General features: G+C 45.2%; 1 protein-coding gene across 6 annotated transcripts in view; it reads right to left on the bottom strand.

Annotated features, from left to right (window-relative positions):
• Positions 1-9,161: 9,161 nt before the first annotated feature.
• OFD1 (OFD1 centriole and centriolar satellite protein) overlaps positions 9,162-20,352 on the bottom strand; it is a 41,675-nt gene continuing 30,484 nt past the window's right edge. For 5 of the 6 annotated variants that reach the window (XM_047075907.1, XM_047075905.1, XM_047075908.1 and 2 more), the window contains 5 exons: positions 17,199-17,299; positions 16,175-16,294; positions 12,909-13,066; positions 10,182-10,316; positions 9,162-9,669 (listed from right to left, as the gene is read on the bottom strand). In XM_047075907.1, coding sequence (XP_046931863.1) covers positions 9,502-9,669; positions 10,182-10,316; positions 12,909-13,066; positions 16,175-16,294; positions 17,199-17,299 — 682 coding nt within the window. In that variant the 3' untranslated portion in view covers positions 9,162-9,501. The remainder of the gene's footprint in view (positions 9,670-10,181; positions 10,317-12,908; positions 13,067-16,174; positions 16,295-17,198; positions 17,300-20,352) is intronic. The other variant, XM_047075906.1, reaches the window with a different exon arrangement.

The raw sequence follows: 20,352 nt of genomic DNA, 5'->3' as shown, positions 1-20,352 counted from the left end.
TTGGCAGAATTTTAACTCTTAGAAACCTTCGTCTCCAGGGAAAACTAAGTAGTAACCAATTATGAATTATCTGTTACATCAGAAATCTTGAGATGGTCAACTTTTGAATCGTTAAGCATAAAGCATGTTTCTTAACAGATCCAAGTATCCTGAGTTTTTTGGGGGTTTTGTTTTCTTTTTTCAGCAACATGGGTTAGGTTTTAGAATACTTGTATATATTGATCAGGGTTGTCTGAAAATTTGCCCTGGTCCTTTTTATTTGCTGAAATGGAACCTTTAAGGGGCCAAATCCATCATGAGGCATTTCAGTCAATAGATACATTGGACGGGCCTTGATTTCAGGGGAAGTTTTTTTTTTTATCCCTGGTATTCCTGGATAAGGAGGGCATAAGGGTCTAATAGGTGGCTTTTCCTGAGGAGAGGCCTCAGGGGGTGAGTCTGCAAATACTTGCCTTTCTTGGCCCCTTTCAGGCAAAGAACACCTGCACTTAGGGAACTTCTGACCATCTACCCTGTCTCCTACGACACAGATCTAACTATAAGTACTGTACTGAACACCTCCCTCTGGAGGCCAGGACTCGCCATCCTCCAGGAGAGATTTCAGGAGCCTCTTAGCGTTGGCGGATTCAGTATCAAGCCCTGACCCGGATCACACTCCTGGGGAAGTCTAACGCCACCTTAAACTGTATGAGGTCGCCACGGAACCCTGGACCGGGACTCAATACTCGCTCTGGCCTTCGGTCGGTTGGAACCTTTCGGCTGTCCGTCTCACTCACACACAGTCACACAGCGACTCCACCCCGCCACCCAGCGCCTTCGAATTGAGGTTTCGGTTCCTTATCCCTTATGGACCTACTCGGGCAACTCTGGGAAGGGGGGATCAGGCTCTCCTTCTGCCTCTTAGGGGCAGGTCTGCAAAAACGAACCAGGCTCTTACCAGTCTGTTGGGCAGCAGTCACTGAGCCGGTTCCTGGGCCTCACGGGTTCCGCTGTGCTTCCGCACCGGGAGGGACCGGTCGCCTATGGATCAAGCGGTCCGCTGGCGCGAGGCGAGGTGTCGTCTCCCAGCGCTCCGAGGTTCACACTCCGGGGTGACAGAGGAGGGGGAAAGCATCGTCTTTGAATCCTGGAAGCGAGCCCCCAAGACATGTAGCAGGATTCTCGCACAGTGAGACCAAACACAGAGGCTCTTCTTCCCAGCAAGCAGCTTTATTCCTGCAGGCACGGGCTCAGCAGGCAAAGACCCCAAAAAGGCTGAGCCCCGAGCATGTCAGGGTGTAACCTTTTATGCAATTTCTACTTCTTTGTTTCCCATATACGGTGACACATAGTCCAACTGGACACAGTCCACGTTAGAGAGTCGTGTCAGAGCCAGCCATTCATGTATGGGAGTTAATTGGGCCACGTTGCCTTCCTTGTTCTGAGGAGGCCTTCGCCACGTTCCTTAGGGAGAGGGTCCACCTCTACCACAATACTGTCCCCGCCAATTATGTTCAAATTACACACAAAAAACTTCATGAGACATTGGACACCAGCACCCATCACCTCAGGTGAATTTTCTTACTGACAGACTTTGCAAGAGAGACAACATGTTTGCATTATAGTCAGTGTTGAGAAATCTGTTTTTTAAAAAGTTTTTGATGCTTATTTTTGAGAGACAGGGCATGAGTGGGGGAGGGGCAGAGAAAGAGAAGGAGACTTAGAATCCGAAGCAGGCTCCAGGCTCCGGGCTGTCAGCACAGAGCCCGACATGGGGCTCGAACCCACAAACCGCGAGATCATGACCTGAGCTGAAGTCAGATGCTTAACCGACTGAGCCACCTACATGCTCCTCAATGTTGAGAATTCTAAGGCATGTTAGTCTTAATTAAACCAACAAACTTCAATTAGCTTTTACTTATTGATTATCCCGGATCATGTGAACCCAGAAAACATTTGGGTTTACTTAATTTACATATGTTTTTTTTCTTTAAGCCGATTTAAATAGAGTTCTTTACAAATTGATTTTGGCAATACTATCTGTAGGTAGAAAAATAAAGACATCCACATACGTAAACAGAGATCGTAAGAGCTTTCGTTTAAAAAACATAAAAAACAAAAACCCTCACAAAAAACCTTAGCCACATTTCAAATACAAAACTCAAAAGTTTTCATTTTCTTTTAAACGCTTATTTGTTTTTCAAAGAGAGCAAGCATGAGAGGGGAAGGGGCAAAGAGAGAGAGGGAAACACAGAATTGGGAAGCAGGCTCCAGGCTCTGAACTGTCAGCATAGAGCCCGAGGTGAACCCATGAACCCTGAGATCATGACCAGAGCCCAAGTTGGATGCTTAACCAACTGAGCCACCCAGGTGCCCCTGAAAACTCAAAACAAGAGCTGGATTCAAACTGTATTTGTGGAAGATGGATTAAGTTAAGGTTACCTGCTCAGATGGCTAGTTTGTTTTGTGTTTTCACGACAAAATTTTTATTTGCGTGCTGTAAAGGATCCTTTGTAGGAATGTTTTTGAAATCATCTTGGCTTTTAGAAGCTTCTGCATACCAAACAATGTACTCCATTGTCTCTGAGAGGGTTGGGATCCTCTTTTAAGGTGCCCCTTCAGGTGGATTTATCTAAGTCAAAGTTTCCCCAGAATGGTTATTACAACTCCAAAGTATCCAAAAACTCGCCTATTTTTCCAGAAAGGCACAAGAGCCTGGTCCAAGGACTAGGTCGAACCTATCTTGCTTTTGGATTCCCTAAACTGTCTTAACTATGAGAGACCCTTTTCCCACAGCTGTTCTGAAACACCCAGAATCATGCGTTTCCCCCTTTTGATCACAACAGGTGACTCACCAAGAAGGTGCAGCAAACAGAAACAGGACAAACAAAAAGTGAAGAGTACTCCCCAGGAAGGGTGATGCCTTCCTAAAAACAAAAACAGATCCCAGCTAAAGTTGGAGCTGAACCAAAGAGAGGGAGCAGGAGTCTGAGAAGAGATCTGTCCAACCGCTAGGAAAAAGACGACTGGTAATCGGAGGGCACGAACGGCTCATGTGAGCATCGCACACAGTTCGGAGGGTCGTTGGTTCCTCAGGGCTTCATCTCCTTCACATCCCACTTCTGATCACCAGGTAATGTCAACCTTAAAAGAGCAAGTTGTTCTACCAGCGAAACGAGTTTATGCAAGAATAGCAGAGGGAATGCAATTCAGAACTTGCAAGCTATGGCTAACCACAGGCAGAGTCTGCAGAACAAGGGAGAGGAACATCACTTTAGAGAGAACAAGGAGGAAGTTGGGAGGGGCTCAAAATCCATTGGAGAAAAGCAAGAGTTTAGGGTGGTGATGGTTACTTACCAGCTGATTTGTGGCAGTTTCTTATTGGCTAGGCTGCTGCTGTTTAGACAATCTTCCTTCCTCCTATTGGAGCAATAAAGTGAACTATTTCTGGCACAGGAATGAAGTAGGCAGTGATGGAAAGTTCGTGTGTGTGAGAGCTCCTCCCTACAGGGCCTTCCAACTCCATTCTAAGTAAGGTTTCCCTTTATGGATTTTCACACAACCGACAGGAGAAAACACATTCTTCTCAAGCACACACACAACATTCTCCGGGATACATCATATGTTAGGCCACAAAACAAGTCAAAAAGTTTAAGGAGACTGAAATCATATCAAGCATCTTTTTCAACTACAATGGCATAAAATTAAAAAGCAATTACAAAAACAAAGCTGGAGGGTACCTGGGCACCTCAGGCAGCTGAGCGTCCAACTTCAGCTCAGGTCATGACCTCATGGTTTGTGGGTTCCAGCCCCGCGTCGGGCTCTGTGCTGATGGCTCAGAGCCTGGAGCCTGCTTCAGATTCTCTGTCTCCCTCTCTCTCTGACCCTCCCCCCTTACACTTTGTCTTTAAAACTGAAATAAACGTTAAAAATTTTTTTTCAAAAAGAATAAAGCTGGAAAACACACAAATACAGGGAGATTAAACAACATGTTTTTCAACAACAAATGGGTCAAAGAAGAAAAATCAAAAACAATCTTCAGATAAATGAAAAGGGAAACATAATGTATCAAAACTTCTGGGATCCAGCAAATACCGTTCCAAGAGGGAAGTTTATAGCAGTAAATGCCTACATTAAGAAACAACAAAGAGCTTAAATACAAAACCCGTTATTATATCTCAAGGAACTACAGAAAGAACTAAGCCCAAAAGTAGCTTAAGGAAGGAAATACAAAGATCAGAGCAGAAATAAATGAAATAGAGACTAGAGAGACCATAAAAAAGATCAATGAAACTAATAGCTAGGTATTTTGTAAAGATAAACAAAACCTTTAGCTAGATTAACCAAGGGGGGCGAAAAAGAGAGAGGACTTAAAATTATAAATGAAAGAAGAGACATTATTACTGATACCACACAAATACACAGGCTCCTAAAAGACCATTATGAACAACAATACCCACACAAACTGGAAAACCTAGCAGAAATGGATAACTTCCTACAAACCCACAACCTAACAAAACTGAACCATGAATAGAAAATCTGAAGACACCAATTACTAGTAAGGAGAGCAAATCAGAAATCAAAACTCTTCCCACAACAACAAAAAGTCCAGGACCAGATGATGATTCTACTAAAAAAAACAGAAGGGAACGCTTCCAAACTCATTTTACAAGTCCAGTATTAACCTGATATCAAAATTAGTTAAGGACATTATAAGAAAATGAAATTACAGGTCAACATCCCTGATGTTCATAGATGCAAAAATCCTCAACAAAATATTAGCACACTGAATTCAACAGTACATTAGAAGGATTACACACCATGATCAAGTGGGATTTATTCTGAGGATTCAAGGATGGCTCAACATCTGCAAGTCAATGTCATATAACATTAACAAAATGAAGGATAATAATCATTCAATCATTCCATTAGATGCAGAAAAAACATTTCACAAATTCAATATCCTGATAAAAACTCTCAACGGAGTATAGAGGGAACATGCCTCGATACAGTAAAGGCCATATGTAACAAGCCCACAGCTAATATACTCAACGGTGGAAAGCTGTAAGTTTTTTCTTGAAGATCAGTAACAACACAAGGATGCCCCAACTTTGCCACTTTCATTCAACACAATACTTGAAGACCAAGCCTGAGCAATTAGGCAAGGAAGAGAAGCCATCCAAATCAAAAAATGGTAGTAAAATGGTCTCTATCTACAGGCGACATAACATTATATATAAAAAAACCCTGAAGATTCCACTAGAAAACCACGTTAAAACCAAGACGTGAATTCAGTAAAGCTGCAGGATAGAAAACCAATATACAGAAACCAGTTGGGCTTCTATACACTAAAAATGAAGCCTCAGAAACAGAAATTAAGGGGGTGTCCTGGTGGCTTAGTCAGTTGAGCATCTGACTCTTGATTTCAGCTCAGGTCAGGATCCCAAGGTCGTGGGATCAAGCCCCACGTGGAGGACCTCAGTGTAGAGCCTGCTTAGGATTTTTTCTCTGCCCCATTTCCCCCGCTTCCACTCTCCAAAAAGAACATTTTTAAAAAATCATAAAATTTGTATGAAACAAAATAAAACCCTAAATAGCTTAAGCGATCTTAAGAACACATCTCAAAGTATCACACTTCCAAATTTCAAACTATAGTACAAGGCTTTAATAATCAAAACGGTATGGTATTGGCATAAAAACAGTCACCTAGACAGTGGAACAGGAGAGCGAGCCCAGAATAAACTCATTCATATACAGTCCATTATGACAAATGAGTCCAGAATATACAAGGATATATAAAAGAAAGGGGAAAGGGTAGTTTCTTTAGTAAGTGGTACTGGGAAAATTGGATAGGCACATGCGTAAGAATGAAACTGGACCCCTATCTTACACCATATGCAAAAAGCAACTCCAAATGGATTAAAGACTTGAGGGAAAAAAAAAAAGACCTGAATATAAGATCTGAAGACTACAAAATTCCTAGAAGAAAACACAGGGGGAAGACTCATCGACATCAGTCTTGGCAATTTTTTTTTTCCTTTTTGAATTTGACACAAAACTGAAAGGCAACAAAAGCAAAGATAAACACGTGAGACTACATCAAATTAGCAATCTTCCGCACAGCAAATGGCACCATCGACAAAGTGAAAATGGAGCCTAGGGAGTGGAACAAAGTGTTTGCAAACCAGGTATCTGGTTAAAAGGGTTAATAGCCAAAACATATCAAGAACTCCTATGACTCAAGAGCAGAAAACAATCCAAATAAAGAATGGGCAGAGGAACTGAACTTTTTAAAAAAGATTTTATTTATTTAAGTCATCTCTACATCCAATGTGGAGCTTGAACATACAACCCCGAGATCAGGTGTCTGGGGTTCCACAGACTAAGCCAGCCAGGCGCCCCTCAACAGTTTTCAAAAGACAGTATATGGATATATGAAAAGGTGATCAACGTCAATCGTCAAGGAAATGCAAATCAAAACCACAACGAGACATCACATCACACCGTTAGGATGGTAATCATGAAAAACACCAGCGGTAACAAGCGTTGGGGAAGATGTGGACAAGAGAACCCTCGTGCACTGCTGGAGGGAACGCAAACTGGGGCAGCCACCGTGGTTAACCGTAGGGAGGTTCACTCAAAAAAAGTAAAACACTAGAAGTATCCTATGATCCAGCAATGTCCCTTCTGGGTACTTGCCCAAAGGAAATGAAAACAGGTTTTTGGAGAGATATCTGGATTGCCATGTGCACGGCAATATTACAATAGTCAAGATATGGAAACTTAAGTGGCCCTCAAGGGGATGAATGAGTAAAGCTGATAAGGTATATCTATACACAAAGGAATGTTATTCAGCCATGAGAAAAAAAGGAGATCCTGCTTTTTGGCAACCACATGGATGGACTTCACTAAGGGAAACCTCAAAAAGGTTAACTCCTAGAAACAGACGAAAATGGTGGTTAGCAGGAACTGCGGAGAATGGAAAAGAGATGTTGGTCAGAGGGCACTCACTCCCAGTTATGAGAGGAGTCAATTCAGAAAATCCAACAGACAACAGAGTGATTATGGTCAATGATATCGTAACAGACTTGAAAGATGCTATGTTCTCACGGGTAAGTGGAAATTATGGGACATGATGCAGGTGTTTCCTAACTTTGTGCTGGTAATAATTTTGCAACATGTAAGCCTACCATGTCAACACCTTCTGTATATTTAAAAAAAGATTTTTAATTTAAATCCACGTTAGTTATCATAAAGTGTAATAATCACTTCAGGAATAGAATTTGGTGATTCATCACTTACTTGTAACACCCAGGGCTCATCCCAACAAGTGCCTTCTTTAATAAGGCCCCCTGCCCATTTAGCCCACTCCCGGACCCAACACCCCTCCAACAACCGTTTGTTCTCTGTATTTACGAGTCTCTTAGGGTTTGTCTCCCTGTTTTTATGTTATTTTTGCTTCCCTTCCCTTACATCCACCTATTTGTATCTTAAATTCCATCCGTGAAATCATAACGTATTTGTCTCATCTCTGACTTCTTTCATTTAGCCTAATACACTCTAGTTCCATCCACGTTGTTGCAAATGGCACGATTTCACTCTTTTTGATCATGGAGTAAGACTGCCTCGTGTACACCTATCTACCACATCTTTAACCATTTTGTCTGTCGATGGACATTTGGGCTCTTTCCATACTTTGGCTATCGTCAATAGCGCTGCTATCAACATTGGAGGGCACGTGCCCCTCTGAAAGAGCCTTCCTGAACACCTTCTATACCTTAAGATTCACAAGATGTCCTATGTTCATTTTATCTGGAAGCTGGAAGAAAAAAAAAAAAGACCCAGTGAGGTGGTGTTGAAAGAGAAGATGCCACGTTCTTGGTGGCACTAGGACTCCAGGCTTGATATGCTAAGTGTGATGAGGAAGGGGCCCGGACAACTCATTTCATTACTCCAAAATGTCCCCTTTGGTGCAAGATTCCTTAGACACCCAAACGGTAACAAACACCAGAAAAAAAATCTCCTTCCCCCCTCGGTCATGGAACTCGGTGACCTAGTAAGAATCCCTGGCAAAACCAGTTCAGCCCAGTCTGTATTTGTAAAGGGAAGTGGGTCTCTGGGACCTCACTGGAAAGGCAGACCGGACAAACCCACCCCACATCAGGAGCTGGGTGACCATCGGTTAGCATGTTAAGCCTCATGTCCCAGGGAAACTCTCTGGTCCAGGCAAACCGGGTGCTTGGTCACCCTCAGAGCTGTCCTAGGTATGCTTTTTGGTGACTATACTGGCAGTGTCATTCGAGAACTTCCAAGGCGGTTGCATACACCAGACGCTAGACTGTGGTGCCGGTGTGCACGAAGAAAGGGGAACGGCAGCACGCGAGCCTCTTCCTCCCCTTGGGGAAGTTTTGGGGTGCTGTATCAGTGGGCAGTTATCTCCTTTGTTCCCTGTGTGGTCCCTCAAGGTCACCCTGGAAAGGGCTCGCTACCAGACAAGCCGCTGTAAGCTGTGGGAGGTCTTCCACGGGAGCAGTTCCCCAACAGCCCAGCGTGGAGGCGGCACCTGTCTCCCACCGGGGCACACGTCCCGGCTCTGCAATTTGATGGCTAGGAGACCCTGGCCAAGTCACTAACCTCTGTGCCTCATGTTTCGTCATCTGTAAAATATGGATAGTCCCAGTACACGTTTCATATGGTGATACGAAGAATTGAGGTTATACATATCAAGGTTTTCAATTGTATCTGGTACACAAAGTGCTTGGCTAACGTCACCTTCTCGATCACCATCTAAGAAGGAGTCGTGTTTGTTCCTAAGAAAAAGATGTCAAAAGGCAAGACCGGAGGGGATACCGTACTCTTTCTAGAGCCTGGGATGGAAAGACCTGTGTCTATTTCCAGCGCCAGATCACAAGGAGAGCGTGGGGAAGATGGCCTCCTGTTTGGCAGGGGGTAGGCAGCCCAACTCTGGAGAGGAAAGCAACAGAGGAGACTTCCGAAACGTAGGTCCGGAACTTGGCCAGTAAGTTTTTCGAATACAGATCACGGAAGACAAAAATGGGGAGGTGAAAACAAACCTACCACCCCCAGCTCCTTCTAGCGTCAAACAAAGCCTAAAGAGGTATTGCCAGACTAGATGATTTTTCGTTTATAACCCAAATAAAATTATGAGAAACACAATCACATGGGATTTCACGTAAGATTTTTATTGAGGATTTTGGGTCGTGACAGAAAATCAACAGGCCTCAAGTCACATTACATGGGTAAGGCACTCAGCAGCAAACATGGTTACCAGAAGTCATCTGGCCCTTCGGGAGAAAAGCCTGTGAAACTAAATTAAGGAAAAATAAAATATTTTTATTAAATTTTTGTTAAATTTATTCAGGGATCTTTATCATGTTCTCATTCTTTCCCTGTGGGCTTTGTGCCCTTGCTTACTATTTATTTCAGAACCAATTTCACAAATTAAAAGATGCTGTATGTTTTTTTTTTTTTTTTGAAGTCCCTAAATTTTGACTGTTTCACTCATTTCTCACAGGCAGACTCAAACATCTGAACACTTCCCTTGGCTGACACAACCCACCACACGATGGTTTGTGCAGGCAACGTCACGTTGGGGGAACCATACCTTTCGTCTTTGTTGATAGATGGCACTGTTTCCACTTGGGAGCCTTCTCTGACCACCTTTGAACTCTGATACCAAGAGGGAAAAAGAATTTTGAAATTACACATGTAGGAATTTTATTCAATACTTTGATTTCTCTAACAACTCTGAGATAAAGGTCATTTAAGAAACTGAAAAAGAGGTGACTTCTAAACATCAAATTTAGTAGTTATATCAAAATAAACCACCTGCTACCCATTCTCAATACCCGGTGTTTGAGACTTAAGTATTTAGGTCTCAGAGAGCACTAATGCATTTTTTATTCATGAATACACCTTTCATTTTTTCTTTCTTGTTCTTAAGATAATGAGACACATGTCAACTTTTATCAAATTTGACACAGAGATCTCTTCCATCTTTACCCAAACAAAAGTGATGAAATTTGGCCAAGAGACTCAAGGCTCTATTTGAACTTTGCATCTTCTACGCCTCAACTTGTGGTCTCTTATGGAGAAGGCAGATTCTCGTCCTAAGGTCTTCAAACAAACCAAAGCATCCCCCGGCACCCCTTCCACAGACAGCCGGTCCAAAGCATTAGCACCTTATCTGCAGACTCCTGGTCTTGATTCTGCTGAAGAATTCTCATGTACTTCTCTAAAGGATTTTCACCACAGACAGGCTGGTCTCTCGTTTCTTCAACAGTCATTTCCATTTCTTTTTCCATTTCAATCATCCTCTGTGGAATACATTAGGCACCAGCATAGGAAACACAAATATATCACAACTTTTTAACGTTTAAAAATGCATAGTAATATAATCCTGATCCTGTAAGTACAACCTGCATGCCAAAGAACAATTTCCTTAACTGAAGTCATTGCCATGCAAGAGAAACCAAACAAGCCATCTCAATGAAGGAGGGGATTAATTCGCCTCACGTGTCCTGTGCTTTAGGCCAAATTAACCAGGAGTCCAAGAACATCCATATGGAAGATTTCAAGACGACTCAGCAAGCGTATGAAGTGACAAGAGTAATCCACATGCCTGGAACCACAATCAGGACCAAGAAGGCCAGAACAAACCCAGAGGAAGGATGAGGACAAGGGAGCCCCTGGAAGGCACCGGTGACCAGCAGTCACTTCCCCTGGGTTACTCTCATCCCACCTAGCTGACCTCGGAAGCTTTCTTTAAACCCCATTTAAAAAAGGCAAGATCTAGGGGCGCCTGGGTGGCTCGGTGGGTTAAAGCGTCTGACTCTTGGTTTTGGCTCAGGTCATGATCTCATGGGAGTTCAAGTCCCGCGGTGGGCTCTGTGCTGGCAGTGCAGAGCCTGCTTGGGCTTCTGGCTCTCTGCCCCTCCCCTGCTCATGTGCGTGTCCTCTCTCCCTCCCACCCTCTCTCACAAATCAACTTTATTTATGGCTTATTTCCAGGACCAGAGGAGAATGCATGTCAATGAGCTCGTAAAAGCTCCTCTTTGTTGTGAAACTCCTAAGGTCTATGTTATACACAACCTCTCTGTCTTTTAAAGGAAAGGAGAAGATTGGGACGTCTAAAGCAGGCTTTTAGTAATATTAAACCTACTAATACTAAGATTTGTATGGAACCATAAGAGACCCAATAGCCAAAAACAATCTTAAACAGCAAAGCCAGAGGTATCACAATCCCAGATTTCAAGATAGACTATGAAGCTGTAGTAATCCAAACGGTATGGCACTGGCACAGACTGACACACTGATTAATGGAACAGAATAGAAAGCCCGAAAATAAATGCACACTAATATGGTCAATTCATCTACAACAGAAGAGGCAAGAATATACAGTAGGGAAAAGACAGTCTCTTCAATAAATGGTGCTGGGGAAATTGGACCACATTATTATGTTTATTTTGAGGGGGGGCAGGCAGAGACAGAGTACGAGTGGGGGAGGGGCAGAGAGAGAGAGAGACACACACACACACACAGAATCTGTAACAGGCTCCAGGCTCTGAGCTGTCAGCACAGAGCTCGGTGTGGGGCTTGAACCCTGAGCGTGAGATCATGACCTGAGTCGAAGTCGGATGCTCAACCGACTGAGCCACCCAGGTGCGCCTGGACCACATTCTTAAAAACAAGCTCAAAAAGATTCAAGACATCAATGTGAGAACTGAAACCATAAAACTCCTAGAAGAAAGCATAGGTAGTCATCAGACACTGGCCTTTGACATTTTTCTAGATAGATCTCCTGAGGCAAGGGAAACAAAAGCAACAATAAACCACTGGGGCTACATCAAGATACAACCTTCAGCACAGCAAAGGAAACCATCAACAAAATGAAACAACAACCTACTGAATGAGAGACCATTTTTGTAAGTGATATATCCAATGAAAGGTTATCCAAAATATATGAAGAACTTACACAATACCAAAAAAAGAAAAAAACAAAACCCCAAACAATCCAATCAAAAATGGGCAGAAGACCTGAATAAACCTTTTTCCAAATACATTCAGATGATCAGCAGAGACATGAAAATATGCTCAACATCAATCATCAGGAAAATGCAAATCAAAGCAACGAGATAGGACGTCACACCCATCAGAATGGCCAAAATTGAAAAGGCAAGAAACAACCAACCCACACTGGCGAGGATGTGGAGGAGTCGTCACTGGTGCAGCCACTCTGAGGAACAGAATGAAGGTTTCTCAAAAGATCGAGAATACCATTACCACATGATCCAGTGAATCCGTAACCGGGTCTTTATACAAAAAAGCCCCAAAACGTTCATTTGATAAGATATATGCACGTCTCTGTTTACAGCAACTTGATTTACCATGGCCAAGATATGGAAGCAACTGACCGTCCATCCAAAAACGAATGGATAAAAGAAATGTAGTATATACATACAACGGAGTATTAGTCATAGAAAGGAGATCTTGGCATTTGCGACAATAGATGGACCTAGAGGGTAGGACGCTAAGTGAAGTCAGAGAAAGACAGATACCCCATGATTTCACTTATATGTGCAATCTAAAAAACAAACCAAAAACACCCAGGCTCAAATACAGAAAACTGGTGCTTGCCAGCAGGATAGGTGGGTGGCGGATGGGTGAAATAAAGGGCGTTGAGAGGTACAAACGTCCAGTTATGTTACAGAGACGTCAAGTACTGCATAGAGAACACAGTCCGTAATACTGCAAGAATGTTGTATGGTAAAAAACCAAAACCAGACAAAGTTGCCCGCCACTCCTAGGACTTTGGGACACAGCAAGGACCTCCCTCCCTGAGAGCAAGGGACTCAGGAAGGGCACCGTGCCAACGCCGGTAGAGAGAATTGGGTTGCACCGATCGTTACCCGCTCTTGATCCAGCTTCTCTAGTTCTCTTCGTTCCCTTTCTAAAGCTTCTTGCAGTTCACTCTTCCTTATTTCTTCTCTTTGCTTTTGTTCTGTCATGTGCTGTTCCCATATTTTTTCTTCTTCCTTCTGTTCTCCCATTGGTTTCTGATCTAGACCTAATGGGACAGAAAATAAAGAGCAAGTCATTTCCAGCATCAGATTTTTCAGATGTAAGCAGGGGCCCTCCCCAAGACTCAGGAAGAATCTGCCGGGTTCTCAGAGGGCTCTTGGCCTGTTCCATCTGTGAGCCCCCAAACCCACTCCGAGCACCACGCCCCGCCTTTACTTGGCTGAGATACAGATAAGCCACCCTGACCACGATGACTTTAGCTGCCTCCCATGCCCCCCCATCACATCTTCTCCCCGTCTTTGCCCACCTCCTCACTGCTTCCCCAGGCAAGCCCTACTTTTCCACTTCTGCCTCTGGTTAGGAGCCTCCCCCCATCTCTAGGATTCAGACTTAACCGTTCGTCCCTATTCATTTACACAGCCCCCACCCCCCCCCTTTTTTTTTTTTTTAAGTATACTTATTTGAGAGACAGAACGCAAACGTGTGTGTGCACAAGTGGGGAAGGGTCAGAGAGAAGGGGAGAGACAGAATCCCAAGCAGGCTCTGTGCAGTTAGGACAGAGCCCCACGTGGGCTCAAACCCACACAGGAGATCATGACCAGAGCGGAAACCCAGAGTCGGATACTTACCTGATTGAGCCCCGCCACCCCACCCCCTGGCGCCCAGACACAGCCCTCTTGTAACTCCCCGCCTTGCTCCCGTGCAGGGGTGCTGCAGTCTCTCCTGCACCCCCCATGGGACACCACCACACCCTCCCCCTGGTCTAGCCAAGTAGCTGCCGCCGCCCACCTCCGCCAGGCTGATCCCCCACCTTTCCCACACCTCCCTCTCCGGTCCCGACCTCTCTCCGTGTTTGCTCACACCCATGTTTCTACCGGGCTCCCTGCCATCAACACAGGAGATCCTGCAGCCCTGGCTTCCTAGCTGAACTCCTCATCCTTGTCCCTGGAGTCATGCTCTTGCCACGCCACGTCCACTCGGTCACCAGGGCTTACACTTTCCTCTTCCTCCTCCTGCTGCAGTTCAGGTCCTCATCACCGTTCACCCGGGTGGCCGAAATCACTTGGTCAAGGGTCTCCGTGACCAAGGTCTCTCCAGGCAGCCCGCCTTCACCTGCGTGAGCACCAGTCACTTCCGGATGTGCTGTGCACACGCTCCGCTCCGGTGGAATCCAAACCCGTGGCGGTCGAGTGCCCAACTGCCTTTTCCCTTCCTGCCTGACCTCCTGGATCACCTGAACGTTCACGTCCGAAACCTCCCGTCTAGGCGCTGGCACGCACACGGGTGCCCGAGTACAGCGCCGTCTGCCCTGCTACCCGCTCGCACGTCCTCCTCAAGCAGATGTGCTCCCTTCCCCCAAGCCCCACCCAGGATGCCAGCCCTCACCTGAATGCCACATCTTCTGTGAGCTCCTCATTCCTACAGTGACAAGTGGCCACTCCAGCACCATATTCACACAGTACCTTGTACCTGCCTTGTCAAAACCCGTAAGCACCTGTCTCCCTACTTCTGTCCCTTCTGGCCAAGGTCCGGGTTTGAATCGCCTGTTCTCTAGGCTGACAACACACGTCCCCGCGCCTCACGTGTTTAACTTGATCTCAGTTCCACAGAGGACTACGCTGACCTCTCTCCTCCAGCTCTGGTCCAGAACCTCAGCTTTCCCAGCAAGGCTAACACACAGACAAGCACAGATTCACAACGGGACTTCCAGCCTCATGGCTATGCTCTAGTCACCAACCAAAAGTTAGCGTCTCCCACAGGAGAGCGGCAGCACAGTCTCCACTTGATCCTGGTCATGAAATTCAAACCCTAGAGGCGGCCACTGGCCACTTGCATAGGCAGAAACGCAGCCTCCTCGCTGGAGGCACGTCACTCGTACGGAGCAGCGACCTCAGGGCGAGGATGTCGTTTGGGGGAAGATTTCAAGAGACAATGAAGAAAGGGCTCCTTCGCTGCGAGGTGTACTTGGTGGCTCCAGAGTGGCAGAGGGAAACCTCTTCGGATGGAAGAGCGAAGAAAAGCACGGTTTCCACTGGCACAAAGATAGCAAGTTTTAGGCTTTACCTCCCTTGGCGCCCAGACCAAGACGTGAAACAACAGATCTGAGAGTTCCTCAACGATCAGAATGTAACCCCACCGTTTAATAGTAATTTAAGAAGCCGTTTATTATAACGTACTGTACTTGTCAGAAACAGAAGGCCTGTCAACTCAGTTCGTGTCCCTTATTCTACTGCATTATTTCTATTCCCTATTCACTCCAGTGTCTGCCCATCAGAGCTGCTCTAGGGCACCACTGCCCCCATCAGCTGTCCTATCGGATGCCATCAGCCATGGCCTGCTGACTGTCCTGCTAGAAGCTGCATGAAGCAGGGGCAGCTTCCAGAAAAGCATCCAATATGCAAAAGGCTCTTGATGGAGTCTGAGTGAGCACTTTCCAGAAATGACTTGCTCTGGAATCAGCAAAAACCAACCCTCTTGCTCCTTTCAGTGATTCCTCATATTCCCAACTGCGCCTGAAACCAACAAACCGGTTTCAAGAAGCATCCCATGGGTTTTAGGGATGATGCTCTGCCGATGTTTGGGAAGGACCTACAGGTGGTTTTACTTGAGGCATTTCCTTTCACCTCGGAGGCTAAAACACTCTGGTTCAAGGAGAAAAGGACATGCCTGTTGGCTGAGCCCTGGGGCAGAGCTCAAATGTCTCCACTGGGGAGGGAAGCAGGCGGTCTGGAGAAGGGAAGAGGAAAGACCAGGTGGGCCAGGCCAGACAAGTCTGACACCCAGTTCTCCTCCAATGTCATCAGCTTCCCTGAAGACTGAAGTAGATCAACGTTAAAAAAAGAAAAACCTTTATTTTGAGAGAGAGAGTGAGGTGAGGGACGATGCAGGGGGACCAGAGAATGCCAAGCAGGCTCCAGTTTTCAGAGCAGAGCCCGATGCAGAGCTGGAACCCACAAAGCGTGACATCATGACCCGGGTGGGAATCAAGAGTCAGACGCTCAACCTACTGAGACCACCCCCCCCAGGCGCCCCGGGAAGGTTTTTCTTATCCGACTTTAATGCATGGAAGAAGCAAATAACTAGAAAACGAAGTCGTATTAACTATCACTAATTCGTTAACTTATTTTGTGGGTTCAAACAAAGCAAAACTTACCGGGGTGGCAACAAGCAAGAGGTCCGGCAGACACCGCGGCGGCGGCAGCACCCACGTGAGGCACGTCGCCAGCAGGATGGAGGCCGTCCACCTCAAACTGCCTCGGCGTGCTCCCTGCATCTGCAAGAGGTGCGAACGTGAGTCCTCAGGAACCACAGCGAGGGAAGGGCGTGCGGCGCGGTGGGGGGACCGCTCGCTCCCAAGCATCAAGTCTCGGCCAGAGCAGCCGGGCCAGCTCTAGAGTCTGCATCACAGCCGCCCGTCTGCCCGCGTTCACGTCTGCAAGTGTTCTTTAGCTTTGAGAATTACATTCATTCACACGATCAAATCAGTCACCCAACAGGAAAATCAGCGGGGTCCCAGAACTCACCTGGTTGCTGCTAATCGTTTGAACTGTAATTAAAATCATGATTTAACGAGCCTAACAAGGGGGAGTCACAGGGATTTTGAAAAGTTTACTAAGCGATTTAAATGTTCAAAATATTCTACCTTTCACACTTAGCGATGAAGCTCACGAAACACGATGACAGCTTATATACAAAGCGGGGCCATGGCCAGGATACCATTTCTAGACTCTTTAAGCTTGTAGTATTTTACCTCTATTCTTTAATTAAACAACGGGCTTTCTAAATCTGAGGCAGTCAATGGAATCAGTGTAATTCAAACAAAACTAACTTAGCATGCTCGTGTTCCATAAAAGGAGAAACAAAAAAAATCATTTTAAATCTGAGGCAATCCCAAAAGTGGTAAACTGAATTGAGGATTCAATTAGAGGCTTAGCGCCCACTCCGAAATGGTGAACTATCCAGAAACATTTAATGAACAGAACTCCGAACCCCCCACCCCCCGAAAATCTTTGTGATTTAAAAATGAGGCAGTATGTTAATATCTGTGGTTTTACCACAAAAATCAAAATGTCCTAATCTGTAACAGCTTTGCTTTTTATGACCGTGGTTATGTTTCACCAGAACTAAGCTTTCTACATTCTTAACTTCTAAAAACCAGGACTCCTATTTGAACTTACATTCAAAAGATAATCCAAATTCCTCATTGTCCTTAAAAGGTAGCTTGTCTGGATCTGAAAGTTCTCCTTGTTCTTCAAGTTCTGTCTGTCTTTGATGAAGACTAGATTGGAAGAATAAAATTCAAGGATGTCACGTTGAAGGAATATAAAACCCCAGAGCACAGGATGACGCAAACTCTTTGGGACTCAAACTGTTGCAGAAAAGCAGTTTTCCCTAGACTCACAGACAACAAGGGCTACACTGCAGTGGGCACCCCCCACGCACTGGCTGGGAGAGAAGTGCTACCCTCATCACCATGCTGTTCCCGGGAGCAGTTTATTTCTTAAAGAACCCGAAAGTGTTTTGAAAACAGTTGTGCACACTGCCAGCACGTGCCGGCCGAGAGTGCTACACTCCAAGCCCCCCGTAAACTAAAAAGCCCTCCCTCAGCACACGTGTCTCGTCTTTCTTTTTGGCTTTATTACAAGAGTGATCTAAAAAAACCATTAACACGATTTAGGATAATAGGCCCACGTGGCAATTTTCAACTCTGTACAGTAAAATGGAATCCACATGCAGAAGCCCAGAATGAAGGAGTCAGCATCTCCTGCCATGGGGACTAGGCATCAACAGGGGTCCCACAGGAGACCCGAATCCCAGACTGAGCCACCCACCCCTGTGCTCCTGAACACACCCACCCACGCCTGCTTAAGCAGTCGTACCCCAGGACCCACTACCAATTGAGGGTTTACTTCCATTATATGCAAATTGGAACTTAAGATCAGGAACAAGCCAAGGAGGTCCACTCTTCCCACTTTGACTCAACATAGTACCAGAAGTCCTAGCCACAGCAATCAGATTAGAAAAGGCATCCATGGGGCACCTGGGGGGCTCAATCGGTTAAGCAGCTGACTTTGGCTCAGGTCATGAGCTCATGGTTCGTGAGTTCAGGCCCCGCGTCGGGCTCTGTGCTGACAGCTCAGAGCCTGGAGCCAGCTTCAGATTCTGTGTCTGTCTCTCTCTCTCTCTCTGTCCCTCCCCGACTTGTGCACATGCTCTCTCTTTCTCTGTCTCTCTCAAAAACAAACAAAACAAAGGCATCCACATTGGAAAGGAAGAAGTCAACGGTCACTCTCTGCAGACAACATGATCCTATCCATAGAAAACCCTAGAGACTCCACCAAAAAACTATTGGAATAAATGGATTCAGTGAAGTTGCAGGATAGAAAAATACCCAGAAATCAGTTGCATTTATGTACGCTATTAATGAAGTAGTACAAAAACATAAGTAACTCCATTTACGATTGCACCAAAAATAATAAAATACCTAGAAATAAATCTAACCAAGGAGCTGAAAGACCTGTACTTGGAAAACTATACAACACTGATAAAAGAAACTGAAGAGGACACCAACAGAAAGCCAGTCCATGCTCATGGATTGTGAGAAGTAACGTTGTTCAAATGTCCCTGCTACCCCAAGCAATCTACAGATTCAATGCAATCCCTATCGAAATACAAACAGCATTTTAAAAATAATCTTATAATGTTTATTTTTGAGAGAATGAGAGAGAATCCAAAGCAGGCTCCGGGCTCTGAACTGTGTACACAAAGCCCGACATGCGGCTGCAACCCACAAACTGTGAGATCATGACACAAGCCAAAGTCGGATGCTCAACCGACTGAGTCCCCTAGGTGCCCCCCCGAACAGCATCTTTAATAGAACTCGAATACTAAGATTTGTATGGAACCACAGAAGACCCCAAAGGGCCAAAGCAATCTTGAGAAAAAAGATCAAAGCTGGAGGGATCACAATCCCAGATTTCAAGATATGCTGGAAAGCTATAGTAATCAAAACCATATGGCACTGACAGAAATAGACACACACATCCATCAAACAGAATAGAAAGCCCAAAAAGAAATTCAAGTTAATATGGCCCATTAATCTGACATATGAGGCAACAATATACAATGGGGAAAGACAGCCTCTTCAGTAAATGATGCTGGGAAAACCGGACAGCTACATGCAAAACAAAGAAACTGGACCACTTTCTTATACCCAACACAAAAATCAACTCAAAAGAAGCTAAGGACCTAAACCTCAGACCTGAATCCATAGAAATCCTCAAAGCGAGCACAGGCAGGAGTTTCTGTGACAGCAGCCTTTGCAACATTTTTCTAGGTAGGTCTCTTGAGGCAAGAGAACAAAAATAAACCACTGGGACTACATCAAAATAAAAAGCTTCTCCACAGCTTAAAAAAAAAAGCCATCACCAAACAAAAGGCATCCTACCGAATGGGAGAAGAGATTTGTAAATGATAAATCCAATGATGTCCAAAACACGTAGGGGCACCTGGCTGGCTCAGTCTGTTAAGTGTCAGACTCTTGCTTTTGGCTCAGGTCATGATGTCACAGTCGTGAGATCAAGCTCTGTGTAGGGCTCTGTGCTGGCACGGAACCCGCTTAAGATTCTCTCTCCCTCTTCCTCTGCCCCTCTCCTACACTCTCAAAAAAGAAAACTAAAATATGTAAAGCACTTATACAACTCAACACCAATAATCCAAATAATCTCACAAAAAAGGCCAGACTACCTGAAGGGGCAGCTCCCAAAGACGACACACAGATGGCAAAAAGACACAGGAAAAGATGCCCAACATCACTCATCATCAGGAAAACGCAAATTAAAACTACAAGGAGAGGGGCGCCTGGGTGGCTCAGTCGGTTAAGCGTCCGACTTCGGCTCAGGTCATGATCTCACGGTCTGTGAGTTCGAGCCCCGCGTCAGGCTCTGTGCTGACAGCTCAGAGCCCAGAGCCTGTTTCAGATTCTGTGTCTCCCTCTCTCTCTGCCCCTCCCCTGTTCACGCTCTGTCTCTCTCGGTCTCAAAAATAAATAAACGTTAAAACTACAAGGAGAGATCAGGTGACATGTGTCAGAATGGCTAGAATCAAAACGCCAAGTACCACCAAGTGTTGGTGAGGGTGTAGAGACAAAGGAACCCTCCAGCACTGTTGATGGGAAAGCCAAGTGGTGCAGCGACTGAAAAACGATACGGAGCTTCCTCAAACGATTAAAAATACAATTACCGGATCATCTAGGAATTCCACTCTTGGGTATTTATGCAAAGACAACAAATACTAATTTGCAGACATCTATGCACCCCTCTATTTACAGCA

This window comes from Lynx rufus, unplaced genomic scaffold (assembly GCF_022079265.1).
Source record: "Lynx rufus isolate CCGP_SWC_20201006 ecotype Redwood Valley unplaced genomic scaffold, mLynRuf1.p SCAF_14, whole genome shotgun sequence".
Classification (NCBI taxonomy): domain Eukaryota; kingdom Metazoa; phylum Chordata; class Mammalia; order Carnivora; family Felidae; genus Lynx; species Lynx rufus.
Note: the sequence above shows the minus strand (reverse complement) of the source record. Positions and strands in the feature narration are given on the sequence as shown.